Source organism: Triturus cristatus, chromosome 2_2 (genome assembly GCF_964204655.1).
Source record: "Triturus cristatus chromosome 2_2, aTriCri1.1, whole genome shotgun sequence".
Classification (NCBI taxonomy): Eukaryota; Metazoa; Chordata; class Amphibia; order Caudata; family Salamandridae; genus Triturus; species Triturus cristatus.
This window is the reverse complement of record NC_140582.1, coordinates 814,864,500-814,881,314: the sequence shown is the minus strand read 5'-3', so window position 1 is coordinate 814,881,314 and position 16,815 is coordinate 814,864,500. Positions and strand designations below refer to the sequence as shown.

Here is a 16,815-nt window from a genome sequence, read left to right as displayed (position 1 = left end):
TAAGTAATATCGATTTTTGTTATATCGATGATAGTAATATCGATGTTAGTAATATCGATATGAAATATATCGATGTTACTAATATCCATGTTACTAATATCGATATTTATAATATTGTTATGTATTTTATTATGTATTTAATATGTATGTGTTAATTATTTTTTGTTAAGTGTTCTACTGTTTTTAAAATATATGTATACAATTTATATATGTTAATAATGGTTTTTTTAAGTTAATTTTGTGTTTTAGTACCGTAGCGGGTTGTGGGTTTATAGGGGAATAGGGTGGGAAGTAATTTAATTATATGAATTTAATTATAAATTTTTGGGAATTATAAATTAATTTTAAATAATTTTTGCGTTTAAATTCTGTAGCGGGTTGTGGGTTTATAGGGGATTAGGGTGGGAAGTAATTTAATAATATGAAATTAATTATAAATTTTTAGGAATTATAAATTTTTTTAAAATAATTTTTGCGTTTAAATTCTGTAGCGGGTTGTGGGTTTATAGGGGAAGAGGGTGGGAAGTAATTTAATTGTAATTAAGTAATATTTATATTTATTTATTGGTATTGATAATTATATTATTGTTAATTAAGTATTAATTGGTAATTAATTTTATTAATTGGTAATTAGTTTTGAATAATTGATTAATTGTTAATTATATTATTGTTAATTAAGTATTAATTGGTAATTAAGTTTTTATTAATTGGTAATTAGTTTTGAATAATTGATTAATTGATAATTATGTTAACTGTATTATTTTATTATTTGAGTGTTTCGTGCGTTTATAGGGGAATAGTGTTGGAAGTAATTGAAATCTAATTAAGTAATTATTAAATTTGTAGTTGGGTATTGATAATTAATTAATTGTAGATTAATTATTAATTGGCAAATATTTAAAATAATACTTTTTTGGTTATGAAAAATAATTTATTGTTGATTAATAATCAATTGGTAATTAAATATGTTTAAATATTATTTAGTGATATTTCTAATTAATATATTAATAATAAATTATTAATTGGTAATTAATGTATAATAATTATTATTTTGTGTTAAAAAAATATGTAATTGTTTAAGATTTTTTAATTGGTAATTAATGTTTGATAATTAATTTTTGGTATACAAAATTTAATTGTTAAATAATGTTTACATTGGTAATTAATATTCCTTAATTATTATTTATTGGTATTTATTAATAATTTTTTGCTAATTAATTATTTATTGGTAGTTATGTTTTTAATAAATATGTATTGGTATTTGTAAGTAATTTTGAGTTATTTAATAATTAAATTATTAATTATTTTAAATAATTATTTTATTTAAAAGTATGTTATTTTTAACTTCTAAGCTATCCAACACTTTCTCTACTGTTGCACTCTCTGGAGTTAGAATAGTAATTTTTACCCCTACGCTATCCAACACTTTCCCTACTGTTGCACTCTCTGGAGTTGGAGTACTAATTTGTACCCCTACGCTATCCAACATTTTCCCTACAGTTGCACTCTCTGGAGTTGGAATAGTAATTGTTACCCCTACGCTATCCAACACTTTCCCTACTGTTGCACTCTCTGGAGTTGGAATAGTCATTGTTAGTCCTACGCTATCCAACACTTTCCCTACTGTTGCACTCTTTGGAGTTGGAGTACTAATTTTTAACCCTACGCTATCCAACACTTTCCCTACTGTTGCACTCTCTGGAGTTGGAATAGTAATTTGTACCCCTATGCTATCCAACACTTTTCCTACTGTTGCACTCTCTGGAGTTGGAATAGTAATTTTTAACCCTACGCTATCCAACACTTTCCCTACTGTTGCATTCTCTGGAGTTGGAATAGTAATTTTTATCCCTACGCTATCCAACACTTTCCCTACTGTTGCACTCTCTGGAGTTGGAATAGTAATTTTTACCCCTACGCTATCCAACACTTTCCCTACTGTTGCACTCTCTGGAGTTGGAATAGTGATTTTTACCCCTACGCTATCCAACACTTTCCATACTGTTGCACTCTCTGGAGTTGGAATAGTAATTGTTACCCCTACGCTATCCAACACTTTCCCTACTGTTGCACTCTCTGGAGTTGGAATAGTAATTTTTACCCCTACGCTATCCAACACTTTTCCTACTGTTGCACTCTCTAGAGTTGGAATAGTAATTTTTAACCCTACGCTATCCAACACTTTCCCTACTGTTGCACTCTGTGAAGTTGGAATAGTAATTTTTAGCCCTACGCTATCCAACACTTTCCCTACTGTTGCACTCTTTGGAGTTGGAATAGTAATTGTTACCCCTACGCTATCCAACACTTTCCCTACTGTTGCAGTCTATGGAGTTGGAATATTAATTTTTACCCCTACGCTATCCAACACTTTCCCTACTGTTGCACTGTCTGGAGTGGGAATTTTAATTTTTACCCCTACGCTATCCAACACTTTCCCTACTGTTGCACTCTCTGGAGTTGGAATAGTAATTTTTACACCTACGCTATCCAACACTTTCCCTACTGTTGCACTCTCTGGAGTTGGAATAGTGATTTTTACCCCTACGCTATCCAACACTTTCCCTACTGTTGCACTCTGTGGAGTTGGAATAATAATTGTTACACCTACGCTATCCAACAATTTCCCTACTGTTGCACTCTTTGGAGTTGGAATAGTAATTGTTACCCCTACGCTATCCAACACTTTCCCTACTGTTGCAGTCTCTGGAGTTGGAATATTAATTTTTACCCCTACGCTATCCAACACTTTCCCTACTGTTGCACTGTCTGGAGTGGGAATTTTAATTTTTACCCCTACGCTATCCAACGCTTTCCCTACTGTTGCACTCTCTGGAGTTGGAGTACTAATTTTTACCCCTACGCTATCCAACACTTTCCCTACTGTTGCACTCTCTGGATTTGGAATAGTAATTTTTACCCCTACGCTATCCAACACTTTCCCTACTGTTGCACTCTCTGGAGTTGGAATAGTAATTGTTACCCCTACGCTATCCAACCATTTCCCTACTGTTGCACTCTCTGGATTTGGAATAGTAATTTTTACCCCTACGCTATCCAGCACTTTCCCTACTGTTGCACTGTCTGGAGTGGGAATCTTAATTTTTACCCCTACGCTATCCAACACTTTCCCTACTGTTGCACTCTCTGGAGTTGGAGTACTAATTTTTACCCCTACGCTATCCAACACTTTCCCTACTGTTGCACTCTCTGGATTTGGAATAGTAATTTTTACCCCTATGCTATCCAACACTTTCCCTACTGTTGCATTCTCTGGAGTTGGAATAGTAATTTTTATCCCTACGCTATCCAACGCTTTCCCTACTGTTGCACTCTCTGGAGTTGGAATAGTAATTTTTAACCCTACGCTATCCAACACTTTCCCTACTGTTGCACTCTCTGGAGTTGGAATAGTAATTTTTACCCCTACGCTATCCAACACTTTTCCTACTGTTGCACTCTCTGGATTTGGAATAGTTATTTTTACCCCTTCGCTATCCAACACTTTCCTTACTGTTGCACTCCCTGGAGTCGGAATAGTAATTTATACCTCTACGTTATCCAACACTTTCCCTACTGTTACACTATCTGGAGTGGATATAGTAATTTTTAGCCCTGCGCTATCCAAAATTTTCCTTTATGTTGTTTTTTTGGGAGCTAGAGTAGTAGTTTTATTGTCTCTGCTATTTAATATTTATTTTTATTATTTTAGCTAATGTAGTATATAATTAATTTTAACCATCTTTAAATTAATTGTAATTTTGTAAATTTGTTATACATAATTATTTAATTTTTATTTATGGTATTGTTTTATGTGTGTAATGTGTTTGCAATTTTTAATATTTTTAAATAATTTATAATTTATTACAATAATTATAAAAACATTATTAAGTAAGTATATATATTATATATTATATGTATATGTTTAATTCATTTTTTATTAAATTATATTGATTAATTATTAATTTTTAACATTATTAAATATATTTAATTATGTTTATTGTATTTATAAGTATTATTATGTTTATTTAACATATTTATTGTAAAAAAAAACCGATATTTTTAAAAACGATATTTTTGACATCTATGTTTTTTTTTCGATATTTTTGCACTTACCATGTTGTAGATAGGATGTCGATATTCTTGACATCGATATTTGTGTTGCAATATTTTTGTGGGTCGATTTTCTGACCTTCGAAATTTTGTCAGAGATCCCTTTTGACTAGCTTGCCTTATAAGGACCTGTGCCTGGCACGACCTGGGGATGCTTCCCCTCCTAAGGTTAAGGTAATTCATAATAACAAGACAAGAACAATTTCTTTTTGTTGTTTTACTTTTTTCCATTTGTGTTTCTATGAGACTGCTTGCAGCTTGCCTGAAACGTTGAACTTTAAGAGACACTATTGAGGGCAGTGTATTTAGTCCATATGTATCTGTAGTAGAGCTTGTGATATGCCTCATCTTCTCCCTCTCCCTCTTTTGTGAACGCTAGGAACTAGCCGTATCCAGGACATTTGCAGGAAAGGGTGATAAGTACCTGGAGAAGGGGTACACTTACTGTGCAATGTTACGAATAAGGGAAGTGTGTTTATGCTTTATTTCACAGGTTTGGCTGGACTATAGATAAGATACAATGCCAGCAACATCTGCCTCCCCCGTGTATTAACCACATGGTGTTATTGGAATTGTTCGTCTCACTGCCCTAGGGGCGTGTCTGTTCTATGGGAGGGTGGCATGTCGACTATGCCCTGTTGGGGAAGACATAGCTTGGGTGGGGGGTTCCTCGGGCAAAATGTTCTCATTTGCTCTCGAAGGGTGCTTGTTTGTAGGCTTAGACTAGTGATCCACCGCACGCACAGGAGAAGCATCATGAGACAACAGCTAGAATGGTCATAGCAGGGACACCACAAAACAAAAACAGTGGAGTAAGATTCTTCACGTGGAATGTCCATTGTGTGAATGACCATAGAAAGTTGCACAAGGTGGTGGCATATTTAAAAAGACACCAGGTTGATGTAGCGACGCACTTGGACCCTAAAAGTTAAATGCTCAGCCCAAGGCGACTGAAAGGACAATACTACACCGCTGGGTTTACTTCGCACACCAGGGGTGTCCTCACATGGGTTAACTCTAAGTCAGGCATCACACTACAAGACGCAGACGTAGACCCTAATGGCAGATTTGTTATCACTAGATACATACACTATGCTCCCGCTTACTTACGGCAACTGATCTTCCACAGATCTGGGGAGGTGACTTCAATTGTATATTAGACCGTTCCTGAGAAGGCTAAAAAAGAAAAAAACCAATTATACTTCACCCAGCACAAAGATAATTATGTCTGTGCAATAACTACATTATATACTTTTAGCAGAAATTACTGCAGTTTGAACTACCAGCTTTATCAAATCTGATCTGGTAACATTTTCCTAAAAATATATAAACAAACTGGAGTCTCTGCAATCTTCTGAAGTTACCTGTCTATTGAAGACAGATAAAACATAGTAGAGGGAGTGGTATACCTGTAAGGAAATGTCACTTTTTGCATGGTCATCCTCGAAGGTTTGGACTGATAATGCTGGTTTTTCGGCTTTGAAAATGCATTGAGAGGCGTGCTAACCAGACCTCAGTGCCAGTGTTCTGACCCTTAAAAGTATATGTTGGATTGGCTGGTACCCAATTGACATAAGTTAACTTATAGGTCCTTAGTATATAGTATCAAGGGCACCCAGGGCCTGTAATTTAAAGTGTCCCTCCAGGGCTGCAGCACTTGTTGTGCCCCTTTGAGTGTAACAATGAAAAACATAACTCCCAGACTGCCAATGCCGACTGGTAGAGCAGTTTTAAACTGCTAATTCAACTGTGCCATTTACATCAATGACAAAGTCCAAACCAACCTTGTTAACATATATGTCACCACTACAGCAGGCCTATTGAGTCCTAATGCAGGGCTCTATATTTTAAAAAGTAGGACATGAATTTTAATGTGTCCTACCAGTAAAAACCCTATATTGTTGTTTTTAATGTAGAAAGGCTTCTAGCCCTATTGGTGAGTGCAAGGTTACACACTGACAACTCAACTCAGCTGTGCTAACTTCTGAATAAAGCTACTAAAGTTGATACTTCAAGTCGATTTAAAAAAGCAATTTTTAGAAGGTTTGCACTATGTTGCCCAAGTTTATCAGGGGCCATTCTCAGAAGCTGGCCACAAGAGAGCATTCTTCCCTCCTGGGGAGATGTGTGAATGACTACCCAGGAAAGGAAACAAGAGAGGCCTGCCATTGTAAGAGCTGTTACCTCTCCATGGCAGGAAGATACACATGGTATGATCCCAAAATGCACATTTCAAAAGGGAATCCTGTGAAGGGCCAATAGTGGGCACACACGAGAGGGGCTTCTCTTTGTTCAGGTAGCTGGGTTGATGTCAGGGACAGAGAGGAGAAACAGTTGCCAAACTGATTTTTCTGTGGGTGGGTAGCTCTCAGATAGCTGCACCTCTAGGGTGGGCTGCCAAGCTCTACACACAGGGATAGTGGTTCTGCCATCTTGAAAGTGGGCAGAATGTTGCATCCTGGGATAGCTGGTTGTCACACATTGTAAGAAGTCATCATCAGGTGAGAAAGGACCTAGTAAAGGCCACATGCACCAAGGGCATTTTCTGGGCATAAATAATGACCCTTGGCACCCAGACCTCAGATCACATCTGGAGTGGAGACAGCACCAAAGAAGGACTGCTCTGCTGTTCCCTGGAACTGGCAAGAGAGACTACCAACCACTGGACTGCACCTGCTGATCCTTGGGCTTGCAAAGAGAGGAGTGTGCCTGTAGTGCCTGGCTCATGGAAAAGTTGCTTCTGTGCCCCAGATAGAAATGGTGAACTCGAAGAATCTGTTGGCTGACATCCTGTCACAGCACCAGGGCCACAAAAGGTGAAGAGGCTTTCTTGGCAAATCAATAACCACAATCGCTGACCTACCACCGACAGTCGATGTGTAGCTCACAAGAGTGACACTGTCCTTCTCCAAAGGGAACTGCTGGTTTTGTTGTTGTTAGAAGGTGGTTCTGACACTATGGGCCACTCAGATTTTTCGCTTTTTGAGCACCTAATTGTTGAGCTTTTACTGTGGGGGAGCCTCATAAGTTGGGACTCACCCACAGTGAACTCAGAATGTAAGAGACTGCATGGGGATTTTACTGGTGTTCCCCTGGCTTGACCAGGCCACTGCGCAGCAGCTGGAGTAAGGGACACCAGGCTGGTTACATGCAGACACATGTATACATGCGTGTGCACACGTGTACGGGCTGCACAGGGGAGATTCCTAGCGTGCGCAGTCCAGGAGCAGCTACAAAGTGAATGGTGTGGCAGGACTTATGCGGTATTGGGTGGTGACATGGAATAGGCTTTATACACTGGAAAGAAACATGCCAGGGAAAGTCAGTGTGTCTTACTGTTTTTTTACTTGATTATTCCCCTATGGGAATGTGGAGCCATGGGCTAGATTAACTTCCATTAGGCCTACAGATTCCAGACATGCGCTTAAGTCCACTGTAGAGGATGTGACAATAAGTATATTTGTACTGCTTTTGGGTCATCCAGAACTGTCATATTTCTCTGAGCCAGCCATGACCAGACCCAGGCTGAGGGCTGACCTCAGCTGGATGGAGTGATAACCTTTCTTCCACAAGCAAGTGCCTCCTCTCCATGAAGAGAAGATGGGTGGGGCTACAGGCTCATCCATTAGCAGCTGTCACTGGGTGCCAGGCACCAGGCTGCACCAAGGATGGAAGGCAGCGTGGGGGGAAGGAGTTGGGTTTCAGGGGCCATGTGGCCAGAGACACTGAACGACGCCATTTTGAACAAACCCAGAGGCTGGGCAAGAAGGAGGGAGCAGGGGCAGGGAAGTGATGTGTCGCTGTTTAATAGGACCAACAGAGACTTCCTGCCAGCCCCCTAATCAACTTTCAAAAAGTGCTTGCACAGGAAGAGAAGCTCTCTCTGTGGTGTGGTCTGCTGAGGCTGAAGGTGCTGGAGCATGGCGCAATGGGCAGTTGGAAGGAGAGATCCCCTGACTGCCCCCAGGACCCTAACAGCACCAGAAGAAGAGCCCAGGGCCGGTGCGCAGGAGCAGTGGCCTCTGCGCAGGGAGAAGAGAGGCCAAGAAGGAGAGCCAGGTGAAAGGCTGGCGCAGCGAGCCAGTGAAGACAGCTCCCTGCTGAATCCACCCTCTCAGAGACCCCGAGGGCGGAGGAGAGGGTTCCCAGTGGCTGGGGCTGGTAAAGAGGAGCATGAAGCCCCCCATTATGCCTCGCCAAGCATTTGGAAATCTGCCGTTTTGGTGCTTTGTGGCCCCCAGAGGAGGGGGGTCACCCTCACTTGTGAAAAGGTGCTGGGGGGAGCTGCTGGAGAAGCTCAGTCTCCCCCCCCCAGCACGAAGAAAAGTCCCACCATCAGTGTCATGGGGACCTAAAGGAAACTACCCCTCAAGGGCTGAGCTAGCATTTAAACCCCTTCTAGGCTGGAACTTTTGTTCTACAGCTGAGGGCGTGTGGAGAAGTGCATCATGAAGTGAAGGGCTGAGTTGGGGATGTGTGGAGACGTGCATCCCCTGGAGGTGAAGTGGTATAATTGTACCGAAATGCATTTACTAGTGGTTATTTCTTTTTAGGTGGACTGAAAGTCACATGTGTAAAGTGAAGTACCTGTGTAAGGTGATGTTAAGCTAAATGGAGTTATGTTGCTGGACCTTCCTGGTAGGGGGTCTGGCTGTATTTACGTAATTCCATGCTTTTACCTGTGATTCCTTTTAAAGTGAAGAGGCGCACTGCAGGAGAAGTGTAGTTGCCAGGAGTACTTCTTTTCAAGGGACTGTAAGTCACATGTGTAAGGAGATGTCATAAGCCAAGTGGGGTTATGTTGCCAGACAGTCCTGCTAGGGTGTCTGGCTGTATATGCGCAATCCTGTAATTTCATCTGTGATGCCTTTAGGGGCTGTAATTGCAATGCATTCAAATGATCAACCAAGATGATGAGTACTGTCATTCTAAAGTGTGCGTAAACATGGATTCTTGCTGCTGCGCTTAGGTGAAGACCCCAGACTGCTAGCCCTTAAGATATAGAGGTGCATACTTTATGGTCAGTAGGAGATGCTCAGTCAGGGTCATGTGTCACCAAGGCAGGTTTACCCCTTTTTAATGCTTGTTGAGGTAATGGGGTGGGTCGCCACTGGGATGGTGCCAGTGCGCAGGGCCCTCGCTCCAGGTTATGTTCAACTATCTGCATTGGGGGCAAGTTGATGTGCATACATGGGAGTGGTGGTACTAGACCCCACCCCCCCCTGCGGGAGGGGTGGAGATGTTATGCAATGTCACAAAGTAATTCCAACAGCTTATGTATATTTGTAAATTGGTGCATAGTATTGAGTAGTGTGTGTGTTTAATAAATGTACTCTTACTTTTATAAAGCAAAGTACAGACTGGAAAATCAATTATTGAGTGTTATTTTTGTGCACCTGCAAATGGCAATTACTAGCCCACACCACCTACCTTGAGTAAGCCTCAGACTGCTCTGCAACGCTACCCTCTGAGAGTCAGGCGCTACAATTGGGTGTTTGGTTCCCAGTGAAGGACAAATGTAGTCATGTTATTTGTGCAGGCCTCACAGATGCTGCCTCGTTTTCCAACAGTTGTGACCAGTATTCCAGTTGCAACTAGACTTTTGCTGGACAGGACTATGAGGGACATTGACCCCTGTGGCCAAAGTCACCCCACGAAGACGGTCGACCAAGGAGTAGCCCCAGGAATCCCCCATGAACCACACATCATCAGCGTCTTACAGGATCTACAACATCATGTATCCCTTGCATTTGGACCACTCCTTTGATGTTGACGGCGGAATGCCCATACAGCCTAGAACTGGACTTGAGATGGCTTTGGTGACTAGGTATCTGTCCTAGAAATTCTCCCTGCTGGAGTTGGTCACCCAAAGGGACGGAGTATCCGAACACAACTTGATAAAAGTTTTTTAAAGTTTCTAAAGTTTCTGTTAACTGTGGTAGCTGCCAATGTTTGTTTACATTTTTACTGAAAAGCAATGATTTTTTTTAAAGACACATTTTATTGACAACCTCTGGATATCTAACATCACAGTGCCCCAACAATCCAGTTATTTCATTAAACGCCACATAACAAAGTAAACAACCAACAGTAGTCGGATATTGTACCCCCTCAATCATCCCATTCCCACCCCCTCTATGAGCCCACCACCAAAATAATTCTGTTCAGGGTGGAACCTTGTGACATTCTCCGCTGTCAGCGAGCTCTCCATAGTGGCTGATTTCCACATTTAGATGCTCAACCACAGATTGTATTGGCTCTTAGTGTAGCCCCCTGCAATTTGCCCGCACCTTCTAAATGTTGTTGTTTTTCCACAGACAACCCCAGGCCGCATACACCAATCTTTCCATATCCATACTGTAGTGTAGTGCCTTTTTCCATTCCCCCATCGGTTAGGGAGCTGTGTCTTTTCAATGTTGTACTGGCGGGGGAGCTGTGTCTTTTCAATGTTGAGCTATATCTCGTTTAGCGACTAACAGCCCCAGTTAAAGCAGTGCCCATTTATAAATATTCTTGTCTAAGTCATCACGTGTGTGCAGTAGGACAAGTTTAGGGTCCATCGGGATCCTCCAGCCCAGTACCAAGCCTAGGCAGGAGGTGACACTCATCCAGAATGGGGCCATTCTGTTGCATTCAGGGAGATCCTATAACTATGCAATGTGTGGAGTTAAAGCATGCATGAGCTGCAGATATTAAAAAAATTGCATCCGGTGTAGTGCATATTCAGCCTGTAGTGTTTGGAATCAATTAAGGGTAGTCCCTTCCATCATGTCCCCTATTGTAGTGATCCCAATGAGATCCCATTGTCAGAACCCTTCAGGCGCTGGCACCCATGCCTGCCATGTCCCCTCCCACAGAAGTGCCCGTTTCGTAAGTCTACCATTCCACGCCATCTGTTTCAAGGTGGATTCCATAACTTCAGTACCACCGCGGTTGCCAGCAGGCATGTCACACCCCTCTCCCTTCCGTATAGAAAGAAGAGTTCCTAATTCCACCACTCATTTCGAGTGTGGCAGTCCATGGACCACCGTACCGGCAGTGGAGGTCCAACCGTGGATAGCTTGGCGGTCTGACCGCCGTATTACGAGTTGGGCAGATTGACTTTTCATAGACTGTGGCTGAACCGCTCACAGTCGGGGAAAGGCAGCAGTCAGCAGTACAGGGGGGTTGCACCGCCATCCATATTACGAGTTGCCTTCCCCACAAGCTGACTGCGGCAGTCCGACCACCAGATTCTAGGTGGCAGTGATGAAGGATTTGGGATGTGTACTAAATCCTTTCTTGTTCTTTCAGGCAGAGTTTAACATGGATCCCTTTCTCCAGGTACCCCCTTCACAGCAGGATCTTCACCATGAGGAACGTGACTCTGTTTGTGGCGATCTACATGTGAGTCCTTTTTGTACCACATACCAATTGCCAGAACTGCCCACATATGGGCCGGACTTTGCCAATGGGTAGATGGTATTTTGCTACATGTATCATGCATATGTGTGCATTCAACACTTATGCAATTGAAATGCACACACAATCATCAATATATTTGGAAGATGTACTCACCACCTCCCAAAAATCTCCTCGTCCACACCGCTGGAACCATGGTCAACTCATAATTCGGCGGTCTAAATACTTCCTGCACTGTGGTCTCCTGGCAGGTGCAGATGCAGTTCTTGGGTGGTTGGACCGCCAAACTCATAATAAGGCCCTTTCTCATTAATAGTGTTGTTTGCGTTCTAAAACCATAACTCTGACTTCACCCAACACTCATTTCAACATATGTGCTCGGTCTCTGCTCGATCTTTCCTGGACAGCCCCAAAGCTAACTGGGCACTCTGGGCTCTCTGTAGTTAGGAGTTGGTACTTTAATAGGAATATCAAGTAGGGCTTTGGCATAGTACATCTAGGAGTTGACTAAAGCATCTAAGACTCTCTGCAATGCACTATTTTCGGATTTGCCTCTACTTTCTTGAAGCAAGCAATTCCATTAGAAGTCTTGGGTCTGCTAGCTTTTGTTATTTAAGGTTTATTGTTTTTGCAATAGTACAAGGGTGGCCTTGCTTTCTGAGACAGTCCTCATCTTATTCTTTGGAATAAACTTGAGATCTGACAGACAGGAAGCTCCTTGAGATCTGGGTTTTGCTAATTACTCCTTTAGTAGGCCTCGTTGCATGGCATGATGATGGTGTTGGAACCTCATGGATGCACCAATGTTGTAAAAATGTTTCAACATGCACACATTCATGCCCACCTTCCAGGGCGTCCTAATCCAGTCAGGCCACATCCTGCCACTAAAAAATCCCAGCCTGGTGGAAAAAGAACTGCCATGGTTGGTCTAAGGCTCTGCAACTCCCTACTCACATGCATCATGCGCATTGGAGAGAATCCATTTTCAAACGCATTCCCCTCTGAGAGACTAAGGACTGCCTGCTTGTGGCACCCAATTTCTGATTCCTCCTCTTTGCACCTCACAAACCCAAGGGTGGACTGCATATTTTGTCACTCTGTCATTTTTTCCTGGCTTACTGCAGACTATCGACTCCTTTCAGAGCTGAATGGACAGTAATGATCCACGCACTCAAGCTCTAACGACCCACTACAGTCACGGTCTCCTGAAGAGTGGGGTTTGTGGGGCTATGATGGATCAGTTTATTTTGTTCCCACTCCGACCCTGCCCTGCCTTCTCCCATGCCTGCAGTCTTGGATGCTGTGTGCTCTGAAGACACCCACTGTTGGTTGTGTGGCGCGTGCTAATCAAAATAATACACATGCCTGCAACCTGGAAGGGCATTCAGTACCAATAGTTGTCTATTATGGCTGGTTCAGGTGTTTGGTTCAGTACTATGGGTAGGGTCTCCGTGGTGGATAGTCTGGCACCATACACAACACATTATTAATTGACTAAATAATTTGCGCCCGCTTAGACCAGGTTAGTTTTCCTGAAGCGACCAGCTAGGCCTGAACACACTAAAGAGTCACACATGGAACACTCCACGGAAACACAAATATCGGTGGAGTAACTTTAATTTTGTGGAAAATTCAAATCGACACACGTGTACAGATAAATAAAAGATTAGATTATACGTTGTATACTGAAAGTAAAACCCTTTCAGGTTCTGTTTGAGAGGAGAAGCAGAGAAGAAGTCACAGCTTCTACCTAGATTTCCCTAATCACTGCTTTCATGCCGAAATACCTTGACCAAGGGGCGTTTTACCCAATACCTCTTGATATCTTCAGCCCAAGTTGTAGGCGTGGTAAAGCCGTCAGACTTGTAATGTCCACTTTTTGAGTGTCACCACCCCACCCCACGGGCTCCGCCTTTAATTCCCTGTACTCCTGTGTTTATCACCACTTTCACAATGGGTAACGACAGCAGTAAAATATACGGTCAGCTGGTTACCTCCAGGCGAGATAGACAGGACGGTTTCGCTGCTCTGATGTAACATCACCTGCCCGGTGTTCTGACGCTGACGTCGCCTGTCCTTGGGCCGAGAGAAGCGCGTGCAGAGCCCGGAGCTGCCGGGCACTCCCGCGGTGACAAGCTGCTTCCAGGAGGTACCGAGTGACACCTCACGGACCCATCCTCAGAAGTTTCCTCCTGCTCCTGTCCTCTCGAGCCCCGCCCTACCTGTACGAGTCTCCCGGGAGGCGAGACGCCGAGTAAATGTAGAGAGCGTGATTCTTCGAGCAGCGTGCAGGGATCACTGGGCACGAACGCGGGTGAGGACTGGGGCACTGAGCCGGGTACGGGGCACCTTCCACGACTGGAGCGCTGCGTTAAGACACAGGTAGACCCGTAGCCCTGCCCTAGGAAGGTTGTCCGACTCCAAGTCCAGCTCTGCGCGTCTCCATCCGGCGGCATGGGGCATACGGACCCGATCATAGTGTCAACCGTGAACAGCTGTGAAAAAGGTGAGCTATCTTACCCAATACAAAGTACACCTGTGTATGCACGCTACCACCTGCGACTTTTCAGATATATGGCGCAGTACAATAGTTGCTGGGATAGTGTGCTTTTAAATGTACAAAGCCGCACAGTGATTACGAACAGCAGTGATTTATATAGATGCTGGTGTAGAAATATACAACATTCATGTTCCACTTGTCATCTTTACATTTTATAATGCTAACATTATTTATGCTGTACGTGGTTTTGACGCAGACAGACACTAGGGAGAAAGGCTCACTGATAGCCTCCTAACCCTCAAAATATAAACTCTAAAAAAAACTCCAAAGTAGCCACCGTTCTGCCCTTATAAATTACTCCGGTTATTCGGGACACAAACTTGACTGTGGAGGACTTCTGAGCAAGAAGTAAAGTATGCAACAACAAGGATGTAATGGAGCAAGCTGTGAGGCAGCCACTGAAAGTCGAGCCAAGCTCGAGCCTGAAGCCTGCCTCTGGCTCAGCTGGAGCTCCTGGTGTAACCTCGAGCCCATAACGAGCCGAGCCTTCATGTGGTTTCTGCCTGCCTTTCTCCCTTTACCAAGGATGTAACGTTAGGGCCAGAACTGCCGACCAGGTTCGAGTCTGGGCGTGGGCTCAACATCCTGTATTTCTGGCCAATCACTTAATCTCCCTCTGCCTATAAACAATGAATGTGACCCAGCGTAATGTAAATCAAGCTCACATTACGCGCTCCGATACCTTTGGGCCGAGTTTACTCTGTATAAAAACTACTGAAAATGCGCAAAGAGGTCAAATCAAAGCTTTAATATAAGGAAAGACAACTAAATACCCATTCCCCACCGAGTTGTACAAAGTCAAACCTGAAAATCTGGATACATCGCGGCTTCCCTGATTAAATTGTGTGATCTCAGGCAAATATTTTATTTCACCCAAACCATTTTTTCTTCATTATCCTGTATTAAAGCATTTTCAAATATATGAGTTCAGAATACTAGTTGTACAAACACTATCGTGCTCGATTAAACAGACTAAAATCAGGGTCATGTACAGTGTTTACATGACAATTGTCCTGCCTCTTAGTGCACTCATTGTTCGTGTTTAAAAATGATCACTTTTAATAGGTACTTCTCGGTGCAGTTCTACAATGTGACTTATTAATTTGAAAGCTTCACATATTAAGGACACACGCTTTCTTTGAATTTTGAAGCAGCTTTATCATATTTTACATGATGTTTGTTGATTTATGTAGCAAACATTTTCAGGACTAGGCTTGTGCACGAGCTCTAAGATCTGAGCCAGACCCTTGGCTCGGCAGTGGTTCAGCTCTCTGTGTAAATTTGTTGGCTCGCCCACCGTTAAATGTAGCCGTCTGATACCTCCCTGTACATGGTCTCCCTCCCAGTCCATCAGGGGCTCCTGTGGCCTAAATACCCTTTGTGCATGTGTGATTCGAGGTCACTAAGGAACATTTTAGGTGCTCTGCATAAATATGTATAGTTGGTGTACAGTTCAGGGGGGCATCATTTTGTGCCACAGCTGTGATGCGACAGTCACAGTTTACGACATAGTAAAGTTGAGAAACCAAATATATATATTACCTACAGGCGGTCACAAGTAGGTAGTTATAGTTACAGCCTGATTTCTAATAAAAAATGTTGGCGTGGTTTGATGAATCTTCGCAAAATTTTCAAAACTATTGGTGCAGTCACTAAAGCTGCTGCTTTGAAAATGTCGGGGTGATCCCTCAAGTGGGGGCCGAGAGAAAGGGGGGCTCCCAGAACGCTTTTTCTCCATGTTAATTTCCAAAGGAAACTTGAGACATGGCTACAGTCTGAAATGCGGAACAGATTTACACCGAATTTGGCAGGAAGGTAGCGCTTGGTCCAGAAAGCACTCTCTTTGTTAAATGGTGTATATCCATTCAGTAGTTCCTGAGATATTCAAAGATTTCTCAGATATACAACTGTGGCCGCGGTTGATCTGCATACCCTTCCAATCTTGTGCCTGAGATCTGATTGGCTGCCAACACTTCAAACCAGGAAGTGTTGGCAGCCATCTTGTGAGTTAGTTGAATCAAGTCACAAGACAAAGGATTTAAAAAAACAGAGAAGGGGGAAGGGTAGAAACAAACACTCAGGGGCATAACATAGGCCCCCGCAGCCCCCGCGGTGCTTGGGGGCCCCAACTTCCATGGAGCCCCCTCAGCACCGCACTTTGGCCGGACAGCTCCAGTTTGAGTCCGGAGGGTGCCCCTGCAAGTACTCTGCAGGGGGGCCCCCTCAAGTTTTGTTATGCCATTGCAAACACACTGACCACCTAGGCCTGTTCAAGGGGTCCCACAGAAACCCCCAGGGCCAAAGAAAAGCATTACAAAAATGTTGGGGGGGGAGTCACAGTGGATTAGTGAATCCGGCAGAAAATTAAAAAAAAATGAAGCGCAGTCTGCCGTGCATCGTTTAATTTAGGCCCCTGAGTGAGCCAGGTCCTGAGGGCAATTACAGATAATGAGGGGGGCCCCGTATTGGCCCTCCCTCAGCCCGAGGACCGCCACCTCCCTGGGGCTGATTCGGTAAAATGCGGGGGACCACGCGCCCCCCCACAGCCCTGTTGACTGTCACATACCCGGGCTATGTTCAATTATCGTGTGTGGGAGAGCACCAGCCCCCCCAAGCAGCCCCAGGGACTGCCACCTTCCTGGGGCTAATCAAATGAAATGGGGGGGGGGACACGCAGCCCCCATGCTGCCCCAGGGACTGCCACCTCCCGAGGGCTAAACACCAGAAAATGCAGGGGAGGC

The 16,815-nt window shown here is 43.3% G+C and overlaps 1 protein-coding gene across 1 annotated transcript in view; it reads left to right on the top strand.

The window, feature by feature from the left end:
- The first annotated feature begins 13,458 nt into the window (after positions 1–13,458).
- NIPAL1 (NIPA like domain containing 1) overlaps positions 13,459–16,815 on the top strand; it is a 157,282-nt gene continuing 153,925 nt past the window's right edge. Inside the window, 1 exon segment of the mRNA XM_085642144.1 lies at positions 13,459–14,020. Coding sequence (XP_085498270.1) covers positions 13,969–14,020 — 52 coding nt within the window. The 5' untranslated portion in view covers positions 13,459–13,968.